Below are 23926 nucleotides of genomic sequence, written 5' to 3'. Positions count from 1 at the left end.
AGGCTCTGGTTTCATCACAGGACCCAGACTGCTGGGTATTTTAAGAGGATTAATATAAAACCGTTGCACAGGTCTGGTTTGTATTCTGCTGCTTTCCACCAATCTGTGAAGGGACTGAATTTGCACACAAATTCCCTCTGTGAGTTGAGCTGCTGCTATAGCTCTCCTGAGGGTGACATGTGGAAAATGGAGTACCTGCATTTGAATTTTAAAATTCTTGTATTACATGGGAATTACCATTACTATTACTATACTGATAGTGCTTTGGGTTCACTAAATGGCTTTCTTGAAGCAAACTTTACAACTATCTCATATGCAGTGACATAACTATGAAGAAACTGTTGTGGAGAACTTTTTATACACTCAGCCACTGTTAATACAGAGAGAAAATAATTCCAGGCTTTTTATTTTGACAAGCAGTGTCTCTGTGGAAAAAATAATGTGTAACGAGCGCATGGTGGTGAGTAGGACCACCAAGCAGATTTAAATGGATAATTCTTATTTGATATTCCCATACATTGCTTAATTCACTTGGCAACCACAAGGTCTGTTTATCTTTTAATACTCTTATTTGGATGTGATTATGATATATTGTGCATAAAAATGAAAGATCAATGCTTTCACTAATAATGTTTTAAATTTAGTCAATACATTTCAAAATATAACTTTTTTAACCTCTCTTCTAATTTTGAAAATACTCTTTATATGAATATTAGTATTCTCCCAAGTCATGGTATTAAAAATGACCCTTTACTTTAATGTCTACCATGACATCCACAGAGCAGAAAAACAAACCTTTTCTACTGCCAGTTGGTTCTCCACCAACTTGTTTTGAAACAGATATAAAGAGCTGTGCCATACAGCCATGCAAGGAAACTAATTTCATCAGCAGGCATGGCAGTGCACTTGCCAGGTTTTTGTAAGCCAAAATCTCCTGACACCTTTTTTTGGAAGGATCAGCATAAGTCAGGCTGCCTGTAAATTCAGAACATTTCCTTTATTACGTGGCTAATCTCAACATTTAGTGAGCACATGCAAATGTAACCACTTTAAGGATTTATAGCTGTACTTGGTAAGTGGGGAGGTATAAGAAATACAGCCAAGCCAGCAAGACTTTAAAGTTTTGCTGTGATAGATCTTACTGAGAGAAAGTAACTGCAAAGCTGTCAATAGCTGCTTGTAAACAGTAGAGCTTGAAATAGGGGAAACATGTTTTTTCCCCTGTCAGAATGGCACAAAGGCTTGGCTGAAACCCTTGCCTGGCCTATCCATCTGGCTGATGTGAGAAATGAGGTATTGATTTTTCTGATACCATGCGATCAGAAACCAAGAGGAGCCACAAGGCTAGCAAATAACACACAGATTATTACACTCTAAATGAGATGTTGGAAAACTTTTGCAACACATATCTTTTTATTTACCAAATAAAACTTGATCCACATTATTAGCCAGAGAAATGTAGAACGCACATGTCTAGATTTGCTTCTGGTGAGAATTGATGTAGTTAGTAACTGGCTTACATGCTGCAGCTTCCCATGCTCCAGAGGATTTGTTCCTGAAAGGAAATAATTCCTTTGTTAAAAATAAGCTTTAAGTATGCAATTTTTCAGAATCACTCCTTTGGATTAGAAACACAGTTGCTGCTCATTTCAAGGAAATGTATGCGGCCAAATCAGTTCTGTATCCTTGAAATTATCAATCTAAGCACCCAGAATGATCTGTTATTGAGAAAGTAGTGTACAAGAGGAAATCAGAGTAGAAAATATAATTTATTATATATTGCATGACATTATATTATATTATGAAATCACAGAGTAAAGTCAAGAGTACCTAATAGGTACTTACAAGTATCTCAATATACAAGAACGTAAGATGCTTCATTCTTCTAAGTGACTCAAAGTCACTTAGGTACAAGAATCAAAACAAAGTAGTCCGAAGATCCAGAAATAATAGTGAGAATGAGAACAACATGACATCAGTAGCAAGTTTGCATTATTTTGCTAGAGAGACATGGTAACACAAAACTTTCTTAATAAGCCAAAAAGTCCCAGAGGGCTGCAGTTTCCCATAGGAAAAACGTCTTTTAATCATAGACTATATCTTTTAATGATAGTCCAGCACTCACATCCTAAGCATCTGTTCGGCTGACAGCTATCACTTTAAATAGCCACGGCATTCGGCTGTCTGCATTTAAATGAGCAAGGGGATAAATAGGCCTTTTTCAGTTTCCAAAAGTGTTGCCAGTGAGAAGGACAAAGCCGCAGCAGGACGGCCCCAGGGAAAGGGGCAGATCCCCACGGGCAGCAGGCAGGGAGCCTTTCGGCCCAGAGCACTGTGGAGAGCATGATGCTCTTCCTGACAAGCAGCTTTCTGGGAGCTGTTTTGGAGCAAGCCAGTTCAAAAGGGGGAACATTCCTCAATATTTCCCAAAAAACCCATCTGTAAATGCAGAGTGATCCCGACCCTGAAATCAAACATGAAAAAAACAAGTCCAGCAATTTGCATAAACAACCCTCAAAATGAAAGCTCAGGGAACAAGCCTCATCATCTGTATATGTATCTAATGTGAAGGAAACATGAGATATGGAGTCCAACCCTGACCAGCACTAAGCTGAGAACAGGGAGTCAGTGAAACTCCCTTCTTTGTGCTCTTCATTTTTGTTCAGGGCTCTGTATATCCTGGGACATATGCTGGCTATGCAGGGGCTGTGGGTACCCTCTGGGCACAATGTGCACATCCCCAGTACAAGGTCAAAAAGCCCACCATCCCTTCAAACCCTGTGCCTTCCCATGCAGGTCTTCTGCAGGCTCAAATTGGGTCTGAGCTCCATGAAGGCAGGTGGGGACCTCCTGTGCTGATGCCACCCTGGGAACGTCCACTCTACTCATCAGTGGTTTGCAGACAGGCATTAGGCATGAGCTTCTTCTTGGCTGGACTGTACAGATGGGTTTTCTTCTTTGAAAGTGGGTCCTTCCAAAGCCAAGGAGGAGTGAGGGCTTTCCCAGGAACAGAAGAATAGATCTGCTGCACTTTTTACCTGAAATTCTGTGTTCAAAACACTGTGTCCCTACTTAGATGAACAGACCTTCTACTGTTTAGCTACAACCTGTTCTGTCCTGGAAAATTTTTCAGGACCTGAAACTTGCTTCCTTCTATGGAAACGCATTCATTCTTCTTTTAAAATTCATTATACCAATGAGAGGTTCATAAGAATTTCTTCTCTGGTTCATTTTCAGTGGCATTCCTTGGCATTACAGAGTTTATTACAACTGACTACCAGTGAGAGTATTTTGATCCCGAATAGCCACAATAGGCATGTGAGATCCAACTGGAAGTCCCTCTGAGCCAACAGTCACCTAGTGAGCTCTTGTTAGGGGAGGATAGGGAGTGTGGGGTTTCATGACAACAGCTGCACACACACTCTCAAAGAACAGCACAGCTTGGGGAACACCTCCCCAGCCAGCTCATCCTGATATCACAGGGGCTGCTGGCCTGTGAAAGGCTCATACCCACAGACCCAAGAGCACAATGCCTGAGTGCCAGGGGTGAACCAGCACAGGGCACAACGAGGGTGTGTTGTCAATGCTTGGCCTGAGCAGCACCAAGCGAGGCACCTGGCCTGGGGGCCAAGCAGAATGGCTCTGGGAGTGGGGCACACGGATTCATGGTCTGGAGGCAGGGAGAAGCAGCAGGTTCTCCCCCTGACGCCACCAGACTCAGCACTCTCTGACAGGAATGGTTTACTCCAGTCCTTGCTTTTGAGAAATTCTCACAGGTATCTTCTGAGTATACATATCAGGTCAGACATAACTGATAAGATGTTTGTTTTGGCTCCCATCAAGGCTTCAGCAGGAGCTAGATGCTGAGCTGTCTAGCACATCAAGTCTGACAAGTTAAACCCACCCTATTTGCTTGGGAGATATGCATGTGTTTGCATGTGTCTCAGCTGTACTTCCAAACAGAATATTAAGAAGTATATCAGGATGGCGTAGTTTCAAATGAACACTTCAAACAATGTAAAAAGAAGCCAGATGCTTTATGTTCCCCATGACTTGCTCTCCAACAAAGGTATGCTAGGAGGACTTCTCTCTATTTTTCAGTCTGGTGTTGCCCAGTTTGAATGAGTTGTTATGCCATTTTTCCCTTTTAGCTTCCAGATTCAGTCTGGAAGTGTATTTGTTCAAACTAGATATCATAAATAATTGAAATACACTAAGAAGTGGAAGTTTTTGTTGGCTGATTTTTACAGTAGAGAGAGTAAAGTGGTTGTGACCTTCTGGCTCTGTCTTTGACAAGCATATAATTGGGAGGCAAGAGGGAGGCTCAAAAGCATGCCACTACATGGAAAATGAGCCACTATTGCTTATGAAGACATGAGATTGTTTTTCTAAATGGCCTCTCATTTATGCAATGTCTTTTAACAGCTCCATTGGTTTTTCCAGATATTCCTCAGTGGCTTGTTTGGTTAGGTTTGGTTTAGTTTTAGTGGTCAGAGAACCTGAAAGCAATGCAAGACAAATAAGTGAAAACATTATGCATACAAGTGCCAGGAACCTCAGCAGATAAACCTCAGGAATACAGGAAAACAAGAGCAGGGAAAGGAAAAGGGAGGAGGAAAAACGCCCCAGATGAGTTATTGGTTTTTCTGTCTCACTAATGGTCCCCAAAGAAAGGTGAGAAGCCCTTCACATAGAAGTGAAGGGAATGAGTTCCTTTGCATTAATTGTGATGCAGAATTGGCTCCCTTATTGGTCACTGCAGCTGTCTGTGAGTTCATGTCCTCTGCAGTTCATACACTGGCTTTAAATCTTTCATGTCAATGTAAATAACTTGTGGTCAGAAAGGGAAGGCTGGGTTCCTTACCCACCTGTCACCACCTAAACATGGGAGGGACTCTAGCAAAAAACACCATGATGCCACCGATTCTGCTCTTCTACACTGGTCTAGTGCTTTCAAATGGTTTATTATTTATGGAGACAACTTTAGGCCTAGTGTGAAATACATTGTTCTCTTTGAAAAATTAAACCACACTATATTAAGCATGAAATGTATAGAATTTTTTTAATTGTTAGCTCTTGATGAATACTAGGAAATGCACTTTGCAACAGTCCTTGTAGTCTTCAGTGTCAATTTTTTATTAATGTTTTCCCTGTAATTCTGCATTTGTCTCTAATGTATGTTGGGAATAAAATGAGAGCTCTCTGGTGACTAATATGACATATTTTAATTTTCATGGATGTTAAAAAAGACTGTGCAGTCCAGTGAATAAAAGCTACTGGGTAAGCTATAAATGACACTAAGATTATAGTCAACATAGATTTATTTTTTAATTAAAAATGATTTACTAAAATATTGTGACTTTTCTCTAAGAGAATATTTTAAAAATTATTTAGTAATCCATGAATGTAAATGGCAAGTGCATGATCAGCTGCCATTCTGCTGTTTGATTTGCTCTAAATCTTTGTGCACTGACAGTACTGAAAAACTCTTCTTGACATTGGTCTATGGTATTCAGCTTGCTGTATCCTCAGAGACATTCACTAAAGGACATTTGAAAGTCCCAGCTGCAGGGCTTGGGGGAGCACATCGATGGGAGGTCCCTCCTCTTGTCCACCACATGCCTTGCAGTAACTGGGCATCCAGCACTGCAAGTGTCTTGGGCAAAAAGGAGGCTGAGTAAAGACAGCACAGCTCAGCTCTAGGCTGTGGCACTCAGCTGGGAGGAGAGATGGCTTTTTTTAAAATCAGATTAAAAAGAAGCATAGGGAAAAAGAAAAGGTGGGAATGGGATCTGAAATGTGCAGGAGGTAATGGCTGGGCACTTACTTCCTGGGCAAGTGAAGAAGGAAACAGAGGAGGGTCTTACACTCCAGTCTCCTCCATCCCAGAAGAGCACTGAGACATGCAACTGCAACAGAGCTCAGCTGTGTACAACTTCTGTTTAGGTGAGTAATTCTAGATCTTCCCCAGGAGCCCTTGAAATCAAACATTCACCTGATTCATTACTGCCATTACTGCTCTCTGAAAATTTACAGTGCTGAATCAAACATTTCAGAAAAAAAAAATAAATCTCTATTTCTATTCATTTCTTCAGGCTAAACATTTTCTGATATATACCTTATAAATTCATAGGTCATGATAAATAGAATTCTTTAAACACAAGCTTTGATTTGATGTATTATGCCATTGTTCCATATCAAAAACATTGCCATTTCTAACAACATACATAATCCAGTGAGTTTATATATCTATTTTCTCTAAATACATTGAAAAAATGTTTGCTGATTTAATGGGGTACATATGTATAATTGTAGCATAGGCCTAGTAGGAAAGCAATATAGATTTGAGGAACTACTAACTGTACTGTAGAGATAAAGGTACAAGTGATTAAGAAGAAGAAATTATATTCAGAATTCAAAAGAAGTTTTACCCCAGAATAAATGTAAATGAGCTTTCTGCTGTTTAAGGGTTTGGGTTTTTTAGCTGGGTTTGAAGTTATTATTCTGGCCATAAAGGAGGGGAAGTATATGCAGCCGTACAAATAGGATCAAAAATTTCTTCCATTTGAACTTTGGCCTATGAACTAAAAAGGATGTGAATTAACTGAGGCTGCATAGCTAATCAGAGTAAGGAAATGTCAGCTATGTTAACAAGCAAGCATACATTTCTCAGGGAACCACTGTGAAGTAATCTTCTTGCTAAGCCATTGAAGATAAACCAACAGGTTGCATCTGTAATTAGGGACACCAAGGCACACAGCTGGAACAACCAGACCCATGCTTTTCACAGCCGTGGTGTTTCAGTCACGTGTCTGCAAGTCTCTCTTGCTCTTTGTGTCTGTAGTTTTTTGCACCACTGCCCCTAATTCTACACTCTTTGAAAAGCTTCCCCACATCAAATGGATCCTTTCCTTTAGGGCACTTCAAGACAGACAGGGCCTTCCTGACATTACCACCCAAATTTCCCATCACATTTAAGACACATTTGACTTCTTTTCATTTTGCCTCAGTCAAACAAAATAGGCCAAATTTATTTCTCATTGTCATAATTTTCAGGTTTATATATATTTATAGCCTCTTTGAACTTCATCCCAGTGGAGAAGGTGCTGGAAGACCACATCTGCACTGTGCCAGATAGGATGTGTAAGTGCTCCAACCATACTAAAAACAAGGGGTTAGTAGCACTCTTTCATTTAGCATGTGAATAAATATTTCAGGGCCTGGGTCTGTGAGACTGAATGTCTTCTAGCAGAGGACTGCACATGATCCACAGTGTTTCAAAAGACACTGTAAATCTAGGCCACTTTGGGGCAGGTACCTGGATGTTCCCACATACCCCTGAACGTATATTAACCCATTGAACTCCATGTTTCATGGGACCCCCCATGACCAAGAAGACCAGAGAGAACTAACAGGACACCTACTGGATCCACGGGTCATGATACCTTTCTACTTAATCTGTCCCTCCGTCACTCTCTTTCTCTCCAATCCATGTTTTTTCCTATTTTTATCTCCACCTCACATTTATTATTAAATAAAATCCTTATTATAGACTTCAGCATATGATCAGTTTGCACCTTAATTCAGGGATTCCCACTGATGGGAGGTCCTTCCTCTCTTATTAGAAAGAGATCTCTCAAGTAAACAAAATAATCAGATCTTACCTCAGGTCCTAACGTGAGGGAAAAATTACACTCCTCTAGGTCTTGGATCAACTCCTTTGGTGCCCCCTTGGCCAGAAATCATTGCCCCTCAAGACAGGAAGCTACCAGTTGCCAGCATCTGTGCCAACTCTCCTTGTGCTTCCAGGTCTCCATGACAGGAGGTTCCTGTCAGAATTGGGTGCTTTTGACCCAAACCAGTACAAAGGATGTGGCTACACAACTAGAAGCAGTGACCACCTCCTGAAGCCCTTGAGTACCTGCCCCAAACCCACTGTAAGGAAGTCTGCAGAGGAGTCAGTTGTACCTGAGCTAAGATGGGCACAGCAGCATCCCTGATCTGCTCCTCCACCATCACCTGACTGTGTTCAGGTGCCTCCAATCAGTTGTGCAACATGACTATAGCTCAGCACCTGGAGTTTATCAGTCAAAGACACTTTTTTACCCTGAGGAAGTTTTCTAACCACTGACCTATAGCTGCACTATTCAGTCAGTGCCATCTCAGGATTTTCTGGTGTAGACCAGTACAGTAGTCAGTAAACACACTATAAATTCACCTCTGTGTTTTTCCCTGATTTTTCTCTCAAAATATGGCAAAAAACCTGTTACCTAATTCACTTGAAACCATTCCATATATTTATTTTTGAACACTAAAAGCATCTTGGTGACAGTGAAATCTCTGCTTCTCTATTTTCTTACAAATGTCCATGTCCAAGTTTTGAATCAGGCAGGCAATGGCTGTAGCTGACCTTGTACTCATTGATTGTTCAGAATCCAGGTTTATACTTATACAGTAGACGATTGCAAACCCGCTGGAACACAGCTGAAGAAAACAATAAAACACAGAAACTATTTCAAATTCTAGATCAAACACAGTTTTGCCTTCATTATTATGTGCATTGGGCTAAATTCATCTCTCTGTAGGATTTTCTTTTGCTGACCAGGTGTATATACTTCAGGAATATATTTCGTATATGAACCTTAAATTCTAATAGCTAAAAAAATTCAAATTCAACAGCTGAGAAGCTTTATGTGCAAAGGATATTACCCAAAAGAAGTAATTCAAATGCATGAAGCATACAAAAATCACTCAAAAACTACACAAATGACAAAAACTTGCTATATAAGAAACAAAAAAGATAACTTAAATGGGCCATATAAATGTCTGAATATCTATAGCTTTTTTTGGAATTGATGAAGCATTTTAAATTTTGGTATAAGAGGATTCAACAAGTTAGGCCTGTGATTGTGAGGGTGAAAACTGGCCTTCTGGGCTGCAGATTTTGGAAGCTGCTTCTGTTAAACAAACCCAGAAGTGGATTCTTGGTTTGCTTTAATCCTCATTCAAAAAGAAAACAAAGTTAATTAGAATTTCAGCAACCACTTACTCAGTTTGGTTCAATTTCCAGAGGAATAGAAAACACAGATGAACCTGAAACATGAAAACTGAGACTAAAGTAAGAATTTGACTCCAATATTTATCCAACTTCAATGACCTTAATTGTACTTAAAAGTGTATTATGATCATAATAAAATGCACAGTGGGAATCCATATGTTTTGCAAATATAAATCCATAGTTTTTTAAAGGGATGGTTTACACTGGCCAAAACCTCTAAACTAACATGAGTGATCTCTAGCCCAAGGAGTGATAAATTCCATGTAAGAAAGTTTGAATGGATGGGGGAATAAAATCACCTGTTATGGCAGCCATGTGGAGAGAGGCCAACACAGAAAGAGGCAGCCACAGAGGAGATGAGGGTGGGAACAGCACCACATCATTTCCATTACTGTGTCAGGGATCTTAAAAGAAAGTGCTCTTGCTGCTGAGGCTAGAGGCTGCCCAGAGCAGGCAGTCAGTGTCACTCACACTGGTCAGTGTGCAAAGCGTGTTTCTGCTGAGTTGTGGTGGGGTCACAGGCTCCCTGGGTCGCATTTCTCTTTCCTTTGAAGGCAACAGCAGCTGAGAAGCCTCTCAAACATTCCAAGTGAGGAAAGAATAATTTCTTCCTCACCTGCTGTGTTCTTCAAAGGAGCATCAGGGCCCATCAGATGCAATTATTACCTAGTAGAAATTTAAAATTTAAAAAGAGACTGATTTTAAAAAGATCATTTAAGTAACATCAGTATTATCCCCTCAGCTTGTCACCAGCAGTGTCTGCAAGGCCAAATTCTAACATCATGTTCATTAACTTACTTTGACATCCATTTGTCACCAGCCTGACCCATCTGGGCAGGGGAGGAGGAGCTGCCCAGTCCAGGCCATTCAAGCACCAGCTGCAAAGATACATCCACAGGCATCTCCCCAAAGAGGTCCTGTGGTGGGGAAGCTGGCCATGGCTTGGGGCTAGCCCTCTGTTGACTGGGGTAACTCCTGAAGAACTGCATGATCATGAAACAGCCAAGTGGTGAGAGGACTGCACTTTGAGGTGCATTTGTGAATGCTCACACTTTGTCCAGCATGAATGAACAAAAGATTTTTGCCTTGGAAAGCAACTAAAGGGACAGGCTTCTTGCCAGACACTGAGGACATTTTATTCCTTACTTGAAAGCAGACCTTACCTTTTCTGTGCTGTGGGTTGCACATCTTGGGGTCATATGGGAGCCCTTGGGACAGCAGCAGTCCCACCTCTGCATCTCTTTGCACTGACAAACCACATGACTTGTAAAATCCACATACAGCAGCCAAAAGGGGACACTTTGCCTTGCAAGGTTGCAGGAAGAATCAGTCTGAGCTGGGTCATTCTGGCCACAGCTTATGAAGCACCCAACTACACAAAGCTGATAAAAACAGCAGGATTACACTTTTAGGTAGCGTGGTGCTTCCCCCACCCTGGCTGGCTGCTGCCTACAGCTGCCTTGGGCAGGATGCTCAAGCTGTGATACAGTGCCCACTTCAAAGGGGGCCAGACCCATCCTGCATTGGCTTTTTTAGCCATCTTTTACATTCTTACCAAAGACACTAAGAAAAATAAATAGGAAAATCTGTGGTTCAGTCAGTCAGATGAAATATTCAGAAGCAGATTCAGCTAAAGAGCTTCTTGGAAATACTAAGGTAGCCATGCACAAGGCTGCATCCCTCTTCTTGTTCAGATCAGTAGTCATAAAAAAGAGGACAGGACCAAGTTAACATTCGGGGGAATTTTTTTCGTTTTGGTTTGTTCCCCTGTCTCCTCCATGAAATTTCTTTCCCTACCATGAAATTCCACTGCAGTCTACCTTGTTTCTGTTGTTCTCTTTAGATGGGTGCTCTCTACCTGTAGTGATGCAATTCTAGTTATTCTGATTTTCATATATGATTCAGTCCTAAAATAAACCCTTAAAAAATTTTATTTTATAATTCCAAGCAATACTGCTGATATGACATACTGAGAGTTACATTTGAAGTCTTAAATGGTAACATGAGATTACTGAAAAAACAAATTTTTAGATGGATGAAAATTATGTGAATAGATTTTTATGGTTTGTAGTAGTTAAAGTTGGAAGTTACAGAAATAGTCTATGAACAGATTAGTAGGATATAGGTTTGCAAATTTCCTGCTACAGTAAACAATGTCTGTTTGGTATTTTACAGACTACAAATTCTGACAATAAGAAAATATTGGTTAGTGCAGACTTAAATGAGTAATTGATTTCAACAGTTGATTTTTTATTTTTATAATTTTGCATTAGCACCTTACTGCCAAAAAGAGAAAAAGTGAAATACTCTGACATGCTAGTGGCCATTCACAAGCCACGGAGAGATGAAAAACAGTTTTTAATACCACCTTTTTCTTTTCAGGCCCTCTCTAAAATGCTTCTCCTTACCCAAAAATCCAGTGGTACACTTTGTCTTTTCTCCCAGGACAGAGGTTTGGCCACTACACTAAATCAACAAGAAGCTTTTTACTTTTAATTGGAAATTAAAATAGCAACAGGAGACACAGACAGGACTGTGACTTAGTGAATATGACTGTGACTTGGGCAGAAGACATGAATGCAGTGGGCTTTTTACCAATGCACTGAAGAGACACAGGCCACCCACTCAGGAGATGCCAGAGCTGCTTGAGCCTTCTTACTTATTACTCTGAAACATTTTCTTTATGGAGTTGGCAAAAGCTAGCTAGTGATTTTTAGCTTAAATTATTAACTGCTCTGGGGACAAGTTAAGCTGCATTTGCCTGTGAGTAAGTTACACTATTAAAAAATAACTAGCAGAGCCCTACTTTAAAGCTACTGCTATTTTTATCTGCGAAACCAAGGGAGTTCCCTCCTGTTGAGAGGGCATGTGAGCTCAACACTGCCATTTGCTGCACTGGGAGCCTTCTTCACTTCGGAGAATCTGTGGAGGGGGAGATCCTACTGCACACACATCCTGCATTTGAAGCCAGCTGAAATGTGGCTCATGAGATTGTGCCTCTCTGAGGTGACCCAGGATGAACCTGCTGTAGGCCAATGGAACTAATCCTATGCTGGAAATGAAGGAGGGCACTTTTACAGCCCTCTCTGCATAAACACCCCCTTTTAGGCATCCTATAAAAATGCAATGGCTGGTATTGCTCCTAGTTCTAGGGGGGATAGTAAATTTGTGGGTACCAGAAATTTGCAGGTGCACACTTAGGTCCCTTTTCAACAGTTTTACAATGCTGCTGCATTTTGTCAGCCTGTTTCACCATAGCACTGAATTCAGCATTGTAACTGAAGACATCTCTGCCATTATATCTGTAGGTCTATTAACTTAGGGCAATTACTCTGCAGAGAGGTGACAATTCCTTTATGGAAGTTATTGAATTTTGGTACTGCAAACACTGCATCAATAACAAAAGGCCAGTAAGAGAGCACAATGTACCTCCATCACTCAGAATCATTTTGTGTTTTTTTTTTTTTTTTAAATAGACTATATTGTCTAACAGATAATTTAGGCTTGGAAATTAGACATCCATTTTTAATCATATTTAAATTTACTTTTCAAGGTAAATTAAAAACAGGAGCTACTAATTACTGGCTGGGTTGAACAGGAGGGAGATGGGGATGAGGGGGTGAAAAGGAATGAAAATGAGGGTCACCAATATGTCTTCTTGGAGTTTGTTGACCTTTAAAAGAACTCCCAACTGATTAGTAACCTTAAACATTGATAAATTAGACAATATTCACTGAACCCCTTCTTAGTTTTATTTAGTAGAGACTTCCAGCTTTGTTCAGTAGGATGACTTCTGCTCTTTACATACATGCAACACTGAGTGTCTCTCCAAGGACCGGATTCAAGTTTTAGCTATTACCTTATGTCTCAATTTTTGGCTTTTTAGCCTGTTAGAGTACTGCACTGTGCTTCACAAACCCACAATAGTAGAAATATCCTCCAACACTCAGGTCAGGGTAGGCAACAAAAGAAAATGGATGTTTGCTTTTCACTTATACATCATTTCAGTTTTGATTAAAAGCTGGTGTTAAACACCAGGTGTTACTCTATTAGGAAAAGGATTGAGAACATATTTTGGAGATAATTTTCCTTAGAGTTCTTATATTTGTCATAGCTCTGAAATCAAAGTTAGAGGATGCACAGAATCAGATTAAGGACAGAGATGCTTGCCTCACCTGCAACTTCTCTATTCTCTGCCAAAATAGGGATGCTTACAATATACTTACAATGTTCTGTAGATATCTACCAGCTCCAGTGGTTCTCTTCAGAGCTTTGTACAGCCTTTGTCAGAGCCTAAGCCATACATGAAAAATGTTCATTCTTTAAAAAAAAAAGAACTCTGGTCTTCACATGTTTTCTATGTCTGTCTTTGTCCTATTCTTGAATGAAATTGAAGTGCAGTTCTCAGAGGGTACACAACTTCTGCTAAACCTTCTCTCAGAAACAGGCATGCAGCCACTAATGAAATCCACTGGAGACGTGCCTCACAGTCTGAGGTAAAAACATGACCTCCTGACAATTACTACCAGCCAAGAAAACATTTCAGAGAAAGTACTTCACTTTTTTGGGGGAGGGGGGAGTTAACTCTCTTCTTTAAAAATTTTGATTGCAGCTTGCCAGGAATAGGACAAAACAGAATAAAAAACCTCTTGAATACCTGTTATTTATGGACTAGATGAGGAAAAGGTTTTACTTGGTCTGGAAATCTTCATAACTTTATTAGCTCAATGTAAAATATCCATTTGAGTCTTCCCCCCCAACCCCCCGAATCTTTAGTTTTATTGGACTTGTTTAGACTATTAGCATTTGTTGGCCTAGCATCTCTTGTATCCCCTAATCGAAAAGCATCCAGTCCTCAGTAGACACTGAGGGTTCAAGCTCGCATGGATACATGTGGTTGCATGAGTTTCCTTTGATCTCCTGCACCACATGAAACTGAAATAGCGTCTGTTTGCAGGAAATAATTCTGTTTTGTATAACCACATACATGGACTTCCCTTATAACTTCATATCACACAGGAGCAATATTAATGGAAGTTTTGCCTGTTCAGGTTTCATGACAATCTACTGAACCCCTCAGAGAGATGCCAAAGAGCAATAAGGCACTTTGAAAAGAATATGAGTACTAAAGTAGTATCAAAAGAAGGCTGTCATCTTGGGCATCTTCCTCCTCTCCTGCTTTGTCTCCACTGTTCATGATGCATTCTTTACAAATCCAGCCTTTTCAACCTGCAATTTGTAAGCATTGCTTTATTCTTTATTTCTCTTTGAGAATAACATAGCTTTGGTCCCGTAGCCTCTTTATTTACTGTCCCAACAGAAAAGCAGTGACAATAGTGTTTGCATTTTGCAGTAATCCCCACGCATTAAGATACTTCACACAAACAGCAAAAAACAGCTGCAGAGCTTAGGGAAGACAAACCAACCCCTGGCAGCTGGAGAGAGGAGGAATTTGGAGAAGATCCCCTGTAAATCTGAACAGATCCAAGTCACACACAAATGGTCTCTACTGACTCTGCATGACAACACCCCGCTGGTACACAGGATCTGATCTTTAGGCATGTGAACTCGCTGCAATGACAAATTACTTACGTGTATCTTAACAAAGGTAAGACAAGGTAGGCATAAGGCTGTGCTGGGCATGAGCTCCCACATGTAGAGGAGCTAGATGAGCAACACTTCACCTGTATTGTCCACATTCCCAGGAATACTGGCAAAGAACACATGAAAATTAAGTTCTTGGAAAGGAAAGATGGCACACACAGAAACTTAAGGTAAGAGAAATATTTATTTAAATTTGCACAAGAACGAGCTTATACTGAACAAAGTCAATCAAGAAATAATAGTAAGTGCAGTAAAACAAGGAAATATTGATGACTTTTCCCATCAGAAAACATTAAGAAGCCATGCCTGTGCATCACGGGTTTTCTTTTTTTTTTTTTGGGTTTTTTTCTTGTTTTGTTTTTTTGTTTTTTACAATAACTTCTATCTTTTTTTTTTTTTTCAGCGCACATACTGTACATATCACATCTTAGCTGCTAGGTTCATTATTCCTGAAGGCTTCATCCTTTTACTCAAACATCTGCTAAGTTCTGCAGTAAGCAAACACATTTGTGCAGTTCCAAATATGATTAGGTAAATCTGCTGCATCTGGTCAAGCGTTGGACTCTCAAAGCTTTGCAAGACCCTGTAAGAGCTCCTAGTTGATTTTAGATCTTGACATCATTATGTACAGCATTACAATGTGTCACTTTACACTAACCTAAACATTCTGCACAAGGATGCCAGACAGACAAATAGCCAGAACACTTGGGCCTAACCTCATACAAAGGTTTACATCTGAGTTTGAGTCCCATAAATTTCACTCTAATTCAGGTAACCAAGTTCATCCCATATCTGCACTTCAGATAGACAAAACCAACCTAATTTTTTTAAATTTTGAACAATTTTTGGTCTAAAGGTCTATTTCTGTGAAGGAAAATTCATTATGCAGAAACTGCTTGTGAGAGATAGTTGTTGGTGTCACAGTTCCTGAAGGCACTGTGGATCCACTGAGCAACAGACATGGCCATTCTAAAGGATGGAAAAACAGAAAGAAAAATTGAAACAATTTAAATTTTATACAAAACAAGTAAATTTAACAAGCTCAGCTGTTTACAAATACCCATCAGATTTGAATGTACAGACTTGTAAATTACAAAACATGCACAGACTTGGATCAGATTCATGACATTGTCCTCATGTCCTCATGCTGCCCAAGGGAACAGGTTATTATGGTTCCTCTAATTGCTTGGCTTGTTGTGGTCTGTGTCCCAGAGCTACAACTCTCAAACTGAAAGAAGCTGGGATCAGTGGAAGGAATGCTCCCAGCATAAAGGTATCAGGCATCTGCTCAAATACATAAAGCTGTTGAACAAGACAAGGCACTTGGGAGTTTAATTGAGATCAGGCAGAAGGGATTCTGGGTTTTATTTAGCCCTGAATGCTTCAATTTCATTCATCCTGGCTGTAACACCAGCAAACATTAATCCATAAACTTTTTCTAAATAGTCCAGACATTCTTATGAGAATACTAAGGGCAAATAAAGGAACAGATTGCCTATGGACATCATTAAAATATGGGAGAAATAATTTCTGCATCTCTATTACTTCTTAAGTCTAATCCTCCAATGCAAATAAAAAAGAGTATTATTTATAAACTAGTCCAAATACATCCAATTGACTAAACCAACAGGACTTATTAAAACCAAGGTCTGAGTAATTCAAGCATTTTTTTTCACTCCTTCTGTTACAGAAGGTTATAATCCTACTCTTCTCCTTCTTTCCTTGCAATTAGAAATGTTTTTGTGACTAAGTATGCTTTAGCTGATGCCCAGGTTTCTAAATTCTTAAAGGATTTGTTTAAACCTATTTTGCTATAGCTTGTTTAGAGAGGCTTAGACTGGGGCTTTGACCTTCCCTGAGATGCTTTACAAGAGAGGAGTGGGGTGACCCAGGATGAAGGAGAAGGAGCACTATACTAGCTGGGCACACCACTACCCTGATCTGGAGGGAGTGGGCTGCTTGCACGCAGAACTGCAATATTAAAATGCTGGCAGTACGAGCAGATAGCGTATTTCAAAATGAACACTGCTCTGTAAAGAGAATTGAACAAGATTTGGGCTTGTTTAGGGATGAAGTGGTTTTGTTAGGCAGTCACACCTGAGTCATTAAAATTATGGAGCTTGGCAGAGTATCTGTTTTAATCCTCACTATGTTCACAAAGCAGCAATGGATTTGATTAGTCTGTGTATGTGTTTACACTGAATACAAATTAGTCAATGTTTAAGGTTCAGTCTTTGCTTAACACAAAAGGCCAGATGGGAGGAGCACTTAGGTGGCCATGATCAGAACTGATACATGCCTTCTGCACTGCCACTGATTAGCAGCACAACAAGAGCACACTTCCCATCACTTAGTCTCAAATGTGCTTTAGGGAGGAACCACACACAACAATTTCTTTCACAGATGGGAACCAGATGCATAAGAACCTTAGCAACTTGCCTGAGCAAAACAGTAACTTCTAGCATTGGAGCCGATGTATTGCACCAGCTACAGACCCCAAAAGTACAGCTTTCTGCCTGCAAACCTGTTTTAACATCCTCTTGGCAGCAGCTGGCTTTCTAACCATTAGCCAGTCTGTCAGATCACAGCATTTTCTTCTATCCACTGACCCATTCTGCCATCAGGACAAATGCTGACACTTGGTGCATACCACTGCCCTTGAAAAAGCACCATGCCTCGAGAGCAGCACCTATTGCACACTGTATTGAATCAGGCAAAGTAGAGGAGGGAGGTGATGCCTGACCACACACAGTTCTCACAGAAGGTGTTAAAGATAGATTTTTTTTTTTTTTTTTATGAGCACCTTTTCAAATAATTAATTGTACCATGTATTGGAGTTTGGGAAGCATCCTGCTTGGGAAGAACACAGAATAAATCCCAAAATCAACTATGAATTTCAGTAATAATTAAAGAACTATGCATGAATCCTGCTCTCTCTCCTTGGCTGCTGTAGAAGCACATATTGTCACTACTCACTATTGGGTGGCAAAAGAGAATTCACTTCATGATCTTATTTTGAATAGAAACACTTATGTTAAGCCCTTTTTCTTTTTCATCCTCAAAGAGAGAAGCCAAAATTCACATATGCCCATAGCCATTAATTTTTCTCCTCAGACAATCAATTACTTTGAGTACAAGAATGTTCTAAACATGTTAATTTTTAAGTACAAAAGCTATGTAACCATATAACTAGTCCTCTTATTCTGAAAACTATTACTATTTTCAAAAAGCAATTCAATCAGTTCCAGTAATACTATAGTATCACACTGAAAAATTTCTTGTGCAAAGTTTAGGCTTACCTAGCCAAACTTATATGTTTCCAAGATAGCATGGAGCTTGGAACTCCATGTTTAAACTCTAATTGAGCTATCCTGGTGGAAAAGCATGTCCACAGCACTCTGCAGCATGGGCTGTTGTCCTGCTTCTGATCTGCTAGCACATCAAACCATGCTTCTAGCACTTGCAAGAGTACAGTTAACTGAGCTTAACACTTTTACTGTCATCTCTGCTGCTTTAAAACAAGCGTAGGCACCAACTGTTCACTGACCAGACTCAGTGCATGAATATTTATGTGCCACAGAACAAGCTGGGAAGAAGCATCTCAGCTTCATCTTTATAATCTTTATTACCTTGCACTGGCAGAGGGTGCACTCTGTGCCATGTTTAATCCAAGAGGATCCAGTGAAGCGAATGACATTGGTCTCATCCAGACATGTTTTAGTGATGTCGTTGCGGATGGTGTCGGCTTGGCAGGGGTCAGTGACACAGCGAGGGCAGCACTCATTCTCAGGGAGGATGCTGAATTCACAGTCCACCTCTGGGCATGGCAAGGGCCAGCAGTCAACTTCTCCTTGCTGTTTTCAGAAAGAACAAGATATTATTATTAGGTCTTATTTTGTTCCTCACACACTCCTCTGAATCAGCATTATGGTTTCTAGCTGGCTACTTCTTCCCATCTGGTGCTGTTCAGAATTCAGCACAGAAAACACTGACATTCACTGACTGTGGGATGCACAGCAGATCAGGTGTTTTTTTCTGCATGCCATTCAGGAAGTATATTAGATTTAACTTAGCTCAGTACACTTTCCATCAAGCTGCAGCTGAAAATTCTCCATAAAATTATGCAGTACATGATTGTGTCCTTTCCTTGTGAGACCCTGCTTCTGCAGAGGATATAAGTTGTAACATGACTGCAAAAGTGCCAAAATTTCCAGTTTCTTACTCACAATTTGGACTGTTGGCTTGCCATAGAAAGCCCTCAAATTTATCTCTGCCATGATGACAAATGCATTGGCTGGATTAAGGGTGTCAAGCCACCAGCTGCCCAGTGTAATGGGGAACACCAGCACATTTCCAATGAGAGGATCTCCACCCACTTACCATCCACTTGGGATACACCAGAATACCTGAAGTTCCAAATTTTATCACACTTTCTGCATGATGGGTTTAGTACAGTCAGGGTAAGAAGAGGTCCAAGCAGAGACTTGTGCTGGGCCAGCATATCCTTAGGGGAAGTTACTTTATGCCTGAACACAAATCTAAAGATGTTTAATGAATCATATCAGTTACTAGAAGCTGGACTCAGCTTCCCTTCACTCTGGACAAAGGCCAAAGTTGCAGATCTATTGGTCAAAGACTTCACAGAAGTCAATAATGCACTTTTTTTTTTTTTTTTTGGAGCAGGTCAGTCTCTGACTTCCAATTTATTCTGAGTTCAAATTTATTCATTTGAGCACAGATTTAATAGTCTGGATTTAAGACTGGCAAAAAGAACAGCATTTAGCCCTAGGAAATCAGTTTATTCACAAAAAATGTATCTAAGAGTTTGAGAATGAGGAGTGCACTATCTCCAAAGCAGAAGCTGAAAAAAAAAATCACAGACACTTGTATTAGTTCCAAATTTCCTCCACTTGTTGCAGAAAGTATTGTGAAGTTAGTCTTTTAAAAAATTCTCATCTAGATCTATTTTCTTCTTGAACTGTGTGATGGTAAGAATGACAGTGATCTTTTAACCCAGTCACTGATCTTGATACTTCTATCTATTTTTTGCAGTGATGGATGGTATAAGGAGTAGACAATACTTTGTCACTCCAAAAAATCCATGATCACTGAAAGAAGGCCAACATTTGCTACAGAAGATTTGCATCTTTGAAAAAGAGAAACATCTATTGAGATCCTAAATTGTAGGTTGGTTATTTTTTCATTTTTAAGAAATTTAATGAAGTACATGGTAATTTATTTCATTGGATTTTAGCAGTGCTAACACTGAAAGCATAGTCTACAGGAATGGGCTTCTGGCTGTTACTCATGATATCCTGACAAGCCAAAGCTGCTACATGGGCCAGCCTTTATATTTGGAGATAACTTGTGATAGTTGTTTTCATGCCGGGATTTTCTCTGTCGCAGAAACTTCATGAGCAGCATTATGCAGAATACTTTTTGCTTAGACTCCAATGCCTAAGAGAAAGATACATGCCTAGGAAAAAGATGACAAGCTTTAACAGATGTGAGGTTTTTTCAAACTTCATTTCACTGTTTTGAAAAATGCAAAAAGTTTTATTATTCTTTTGTTACTCAAAATGTTTGAATGAATAAATAAGTTTTAGTTTAACAGCATCCTTGAAATTATCAGCTGTGATAATAAATACATATTTAGAATTTCCTTATAGAGCTCCATCAGTCTCTGAATAAGTGAACACGAGTGTTACTCTTTAGGTGCCATATCCAAATGACCTCCACTCTGCTGAAACCACCTTCATGATTAAGTAATTTATATTATGTCTATTGTGTCAAAACACATTTTTGACAGAAACTGTACAATACTGACAAAAATCCAGGAAAACCAGGTTTTAATTATACATGTTCCTCAGGGAAAATTAAGTGGATGCTAATGCATGAAAATGAAACTATTCACAGATCAGTGTATCTCATATAATTTTTCCCTCCTGCATTTTTCTCTGCTGCTGCAATCAGGAACCTTACCAGACAGCGGCACTGCTGACAGTTCTGTATCCAGGAATCACCACTGTTATAGGAAAGCTCCCCACTCTGATGTAAACATTGACTGCTGAGCCTTGGGTCACACTCAGGACAGCAGAAGAGGTCAACAGTGGGATTTTGGCAGTCACAGACCATTCGCCGGCACATCACATATCCATTCTGATTTTAGAAGAGAGACACACAGCGATGGCAGAAACATGCACAACTCTAGCCATACTCCAGCCAAAATTTTATTTTTACCATGAGTCTAAGTCATTAGCAGCTCACAAGTTCTCCACTACACAGTTGCTTTGTCAAAATACAATTCAAACCAATCCAGAAACCCTAATACACACTCAATAACAACCATAAAGTTCCCCTTTATCCACGTCCTCCATTCAACCAATCTCAAGGCAGCTCTCCCCTGAGGTGGTGAAACCCAAGGCCTCTTTCCCAAGGGTTAGATTTTAACGGATTGCACTAAGTTTGTAATTCTCATATAGATGCTTGATGAATCTTGCTTTAAACTTCATAGAATATCAGGGTTTCATTGAATACGAGATTGGAGAGTGTCAAGGAAGATTGACCCCTCTGTTCTGTAATTATTCACAGATAGGTGATCTGAAATGAAACCATGTGCACTAAAGTTGAGCTACTGAAATGCTCAGGATATTGTCAGCAGCGCTTTGGTCCTTCATATCTCCGTCACCATTTAGCTTGGGACCAAACTTCCCACAGCAAACATTTGAGAAAGTTAAACTGAATTATTCTGCAGACACAGAACCTACTTCTATTTATAACCACCTGCTAGAGATACTGGCGTCAGTCTCCAGCCCCAATAGGTGTCTAGACAGCTTATTTGCATGAAAATGCTGTTACTCCTACCCAGAGAACACAGGTGGCATCTCTGCTAATGAAAAAGTACTATCATCCTTCTCCCAGTATCATATAATAAACTTCCAATGAATATTTTACTCATGCTGATTGGAGAGAGAAGCTATCTTCAAAACCCTGTGTAATGTATGATTTTATTTCTGCAGCTCCACACATGCACCTCTGAGAAGGCAGCTAAAATGAGAATTTCACTTGAATCCTGATGCTTTGCCCTTCATCCCTACCACCAACTTGCAGGTGCAGCTACTTCCATTTGTACTGACCTGACACGAGCAGACAGAGCATCTGTCATTCTCCAGCACCCAAATCTGACCATTGTGCTTGATTTTGCCTTCATGGATACAGTCTCCTGTGCAGTTCTTGCCATGAGGACATCGGCAGTCATAGCCACCATCCAAGTTAAAGCAAACGGTGTCATTGGCACAGCTGTGCCTTCCAGTTCCACATTCATCAATGTCTGCAAAAACACGCCGAGGAACACTTTTAGACCACATTCAATTAACAAAAATGTTCTAGTGGCAGTCAATATAAATGATTCTTAGTCATTAAGGCCTTCAGCTGAAAATTAATTTGTACTTCACCAGAATGGGGAGAGCTTAAAAATTCACAAAAAGTATTTTAAAAGTCACATCAGCTTTTTTGATCATGTTTCAACCTGACATTTTGAGTTTTGCTATAGGTATTTCTAAGTGGATGCTATTGAGTACAGTAGATAGAATGAAGAAACCACAAGAAACATGAGAGAAAGAATATTTCTTAGCTCCCTAAAGAGCCTTGGTTTGTGGCAACCATACATGAGACATGCTACGTGAAACAAGTTTGGAAACTTGTTCTTGAAACCTTTTGTTGGTTCTTTGTAGCATATTTGAGTTCACTCAATGAGAATTTAATGTGAAAGGTGATATCTGACCTGTAATCTCATTTAAGTATGCTTTAAATTTCATCATTTATTAGAATGTTAAAACTATAACATTTTAAATATATAAGTTGCAGTGACAGCTATAGCTCTTGTGCCTAGAACAGAAAATAAAGAAAACAAATTCATGCCTCCAGTGAATAAAAATAAATGACTTTGAAACAAATAGACCCCAAAGAATTAAAAAGTACTTTAAAGGCCTACTTCATCAAGGTACACACAAGTGTTTTGCAGACAAGCTAGCAGCACACACTACCTTTTACTAGAATAGTCTTTATTTAGCTTTTTTAGCTGTTCAAATGGAGAAAAATGATTGTGGAAATAAACTTCAAAGGGGCATGAAGTAAATGGATATATGCAATAAAAAGTGGAAAATAGAGTAAAGACTAGAACTAGAGTGATTGTAAATATTGAGATATTGAGTTCAACTCTAAATACAATTTCTCAACAGTATGGTCCAAATTCTTGATTAAAGTTCATTAAAAAGCATTCTTGTTATAATTAAATGTCCACCAGAGGAGTGAGATAAAATAAGCAATATGGTCATGCATGTATCTTTCAACACCAGCATAAAAATCAAATAAATAAAACACTCAGATTTGGGTTCAACAATGGAAATGAAACCTCCAATCCACCTCAAGCACATTCAGTTTAAAGCAAAATAATTCAATTACCATTTCAATTCCAAGTGTAGCTATGGTCAAAAATCCAAAAAACTTAAAAAATTTCTATGAATATGAATTGGGATGAAAAACAGCAGGGAAATTATTAGAACTCCATTTTATAAATCATCAGCATTTTGAGCTTCCTTCAAATACTTTGTGCAGTAGTATCATCATAAAAAGAATTGCAAAATTACTAGGGCTTATGGGAAGATTGAGGGAAATATCAATATTTGAGAAGAAATGAAAAGACATGGATTGCTCATCTCTAAAAGAACATCAGCAAGAAGGGATATAACCAAAAAAAATAATGAATACTTCAAAGAAGACATGTTGAGAACTTTTTTCTCCATATCGGCTAACACACAAGACAAGGGACAGTGAATGGAACTGAAAGACAACAAAATTATGCCTGATAAAAGGAAAGAACTTTTCATAAAATGCATAAACAAACTACAACACTCACTGCTACAGAATCCTAAGAGGCAAAGAAAATTGCATAGCCAAAACTGCATGAAGCTAGCAAGAATACTCAATTTTCCGTGCTAACAGATTTTGGGAGACAGATTACGTTTCACATATTAGGGCCCAGGGTTCACTTATTTATGTATCAGATAATCCAGAACAGGCAAATCATATCAGATCTCTACATCTTCTACCTCATTGCTCTCTGAGGCACCTGGAGGCAGTCACTGTTGTAACAGGGCAGAAGATAACTGGGACCCTGAGCCTAATTCAGCTGAACATCACTGGCACATCAGACAGGGAAACCCACCCCAACAGTCAGGGTACATAACCAGGGGTACAGGTGGC

At 39.6% G+C, this 23926-nt stretch overlaps 1 protein-coding gene across 1 annotated transcript in view; it reads right to left on the bottom strand.

Annotated features, from left to right (window-relative positions):
* Window positions 1-14827: 14827 nt before the first annotated feature.
* The window catches only part of LOC131592270 (protein NEL), a 138176-nt gene continuing 129077 nt past the window's right edge, over window positions 14828-23926 (bottom strand). Inside the window, exons 17-20 of the mRNA XM_058863675.1 lie at window positions 21799-21992; window positions 20645-20821; window positions 18292-18516; window positions 14828-15631 (exon numbers count right to left, since the gene is read on the bottom strand). Of these exons, the coding sequence (XP_058719658.1) occupies window positions 15581-15631; window positions 18292-18516; window positions 20645-20821; window positions 21799-21992 (647 nt within the window). The 3' untranslated portion in view covers window positions 14828-15580. The remainder of the gene's footprint in view (window positions 15632-18291; window positions 18517-20644; window positions 20822-21798; window positions 21993-23926) is intronic.

Source organism: Poecile atricapillus, chromosome W, assembly GCF_030490865.1.
Source record: "Poecile atricapillus isolate bPoeAtr1 chromosome W, bPoeAtr1.hap1, whole genome shotgun sequence".
NCBI classification, from domain to species: Eukaryota; Metazoa; Chordata; class Aves; order Passeriformes; family Paridae; genus Poecile; species Poecile atricapillus.
Note: the sequence above shows the minus strand (reverse complement) of the source record. Positions and strands in the feature narration are given on the sequence as shown.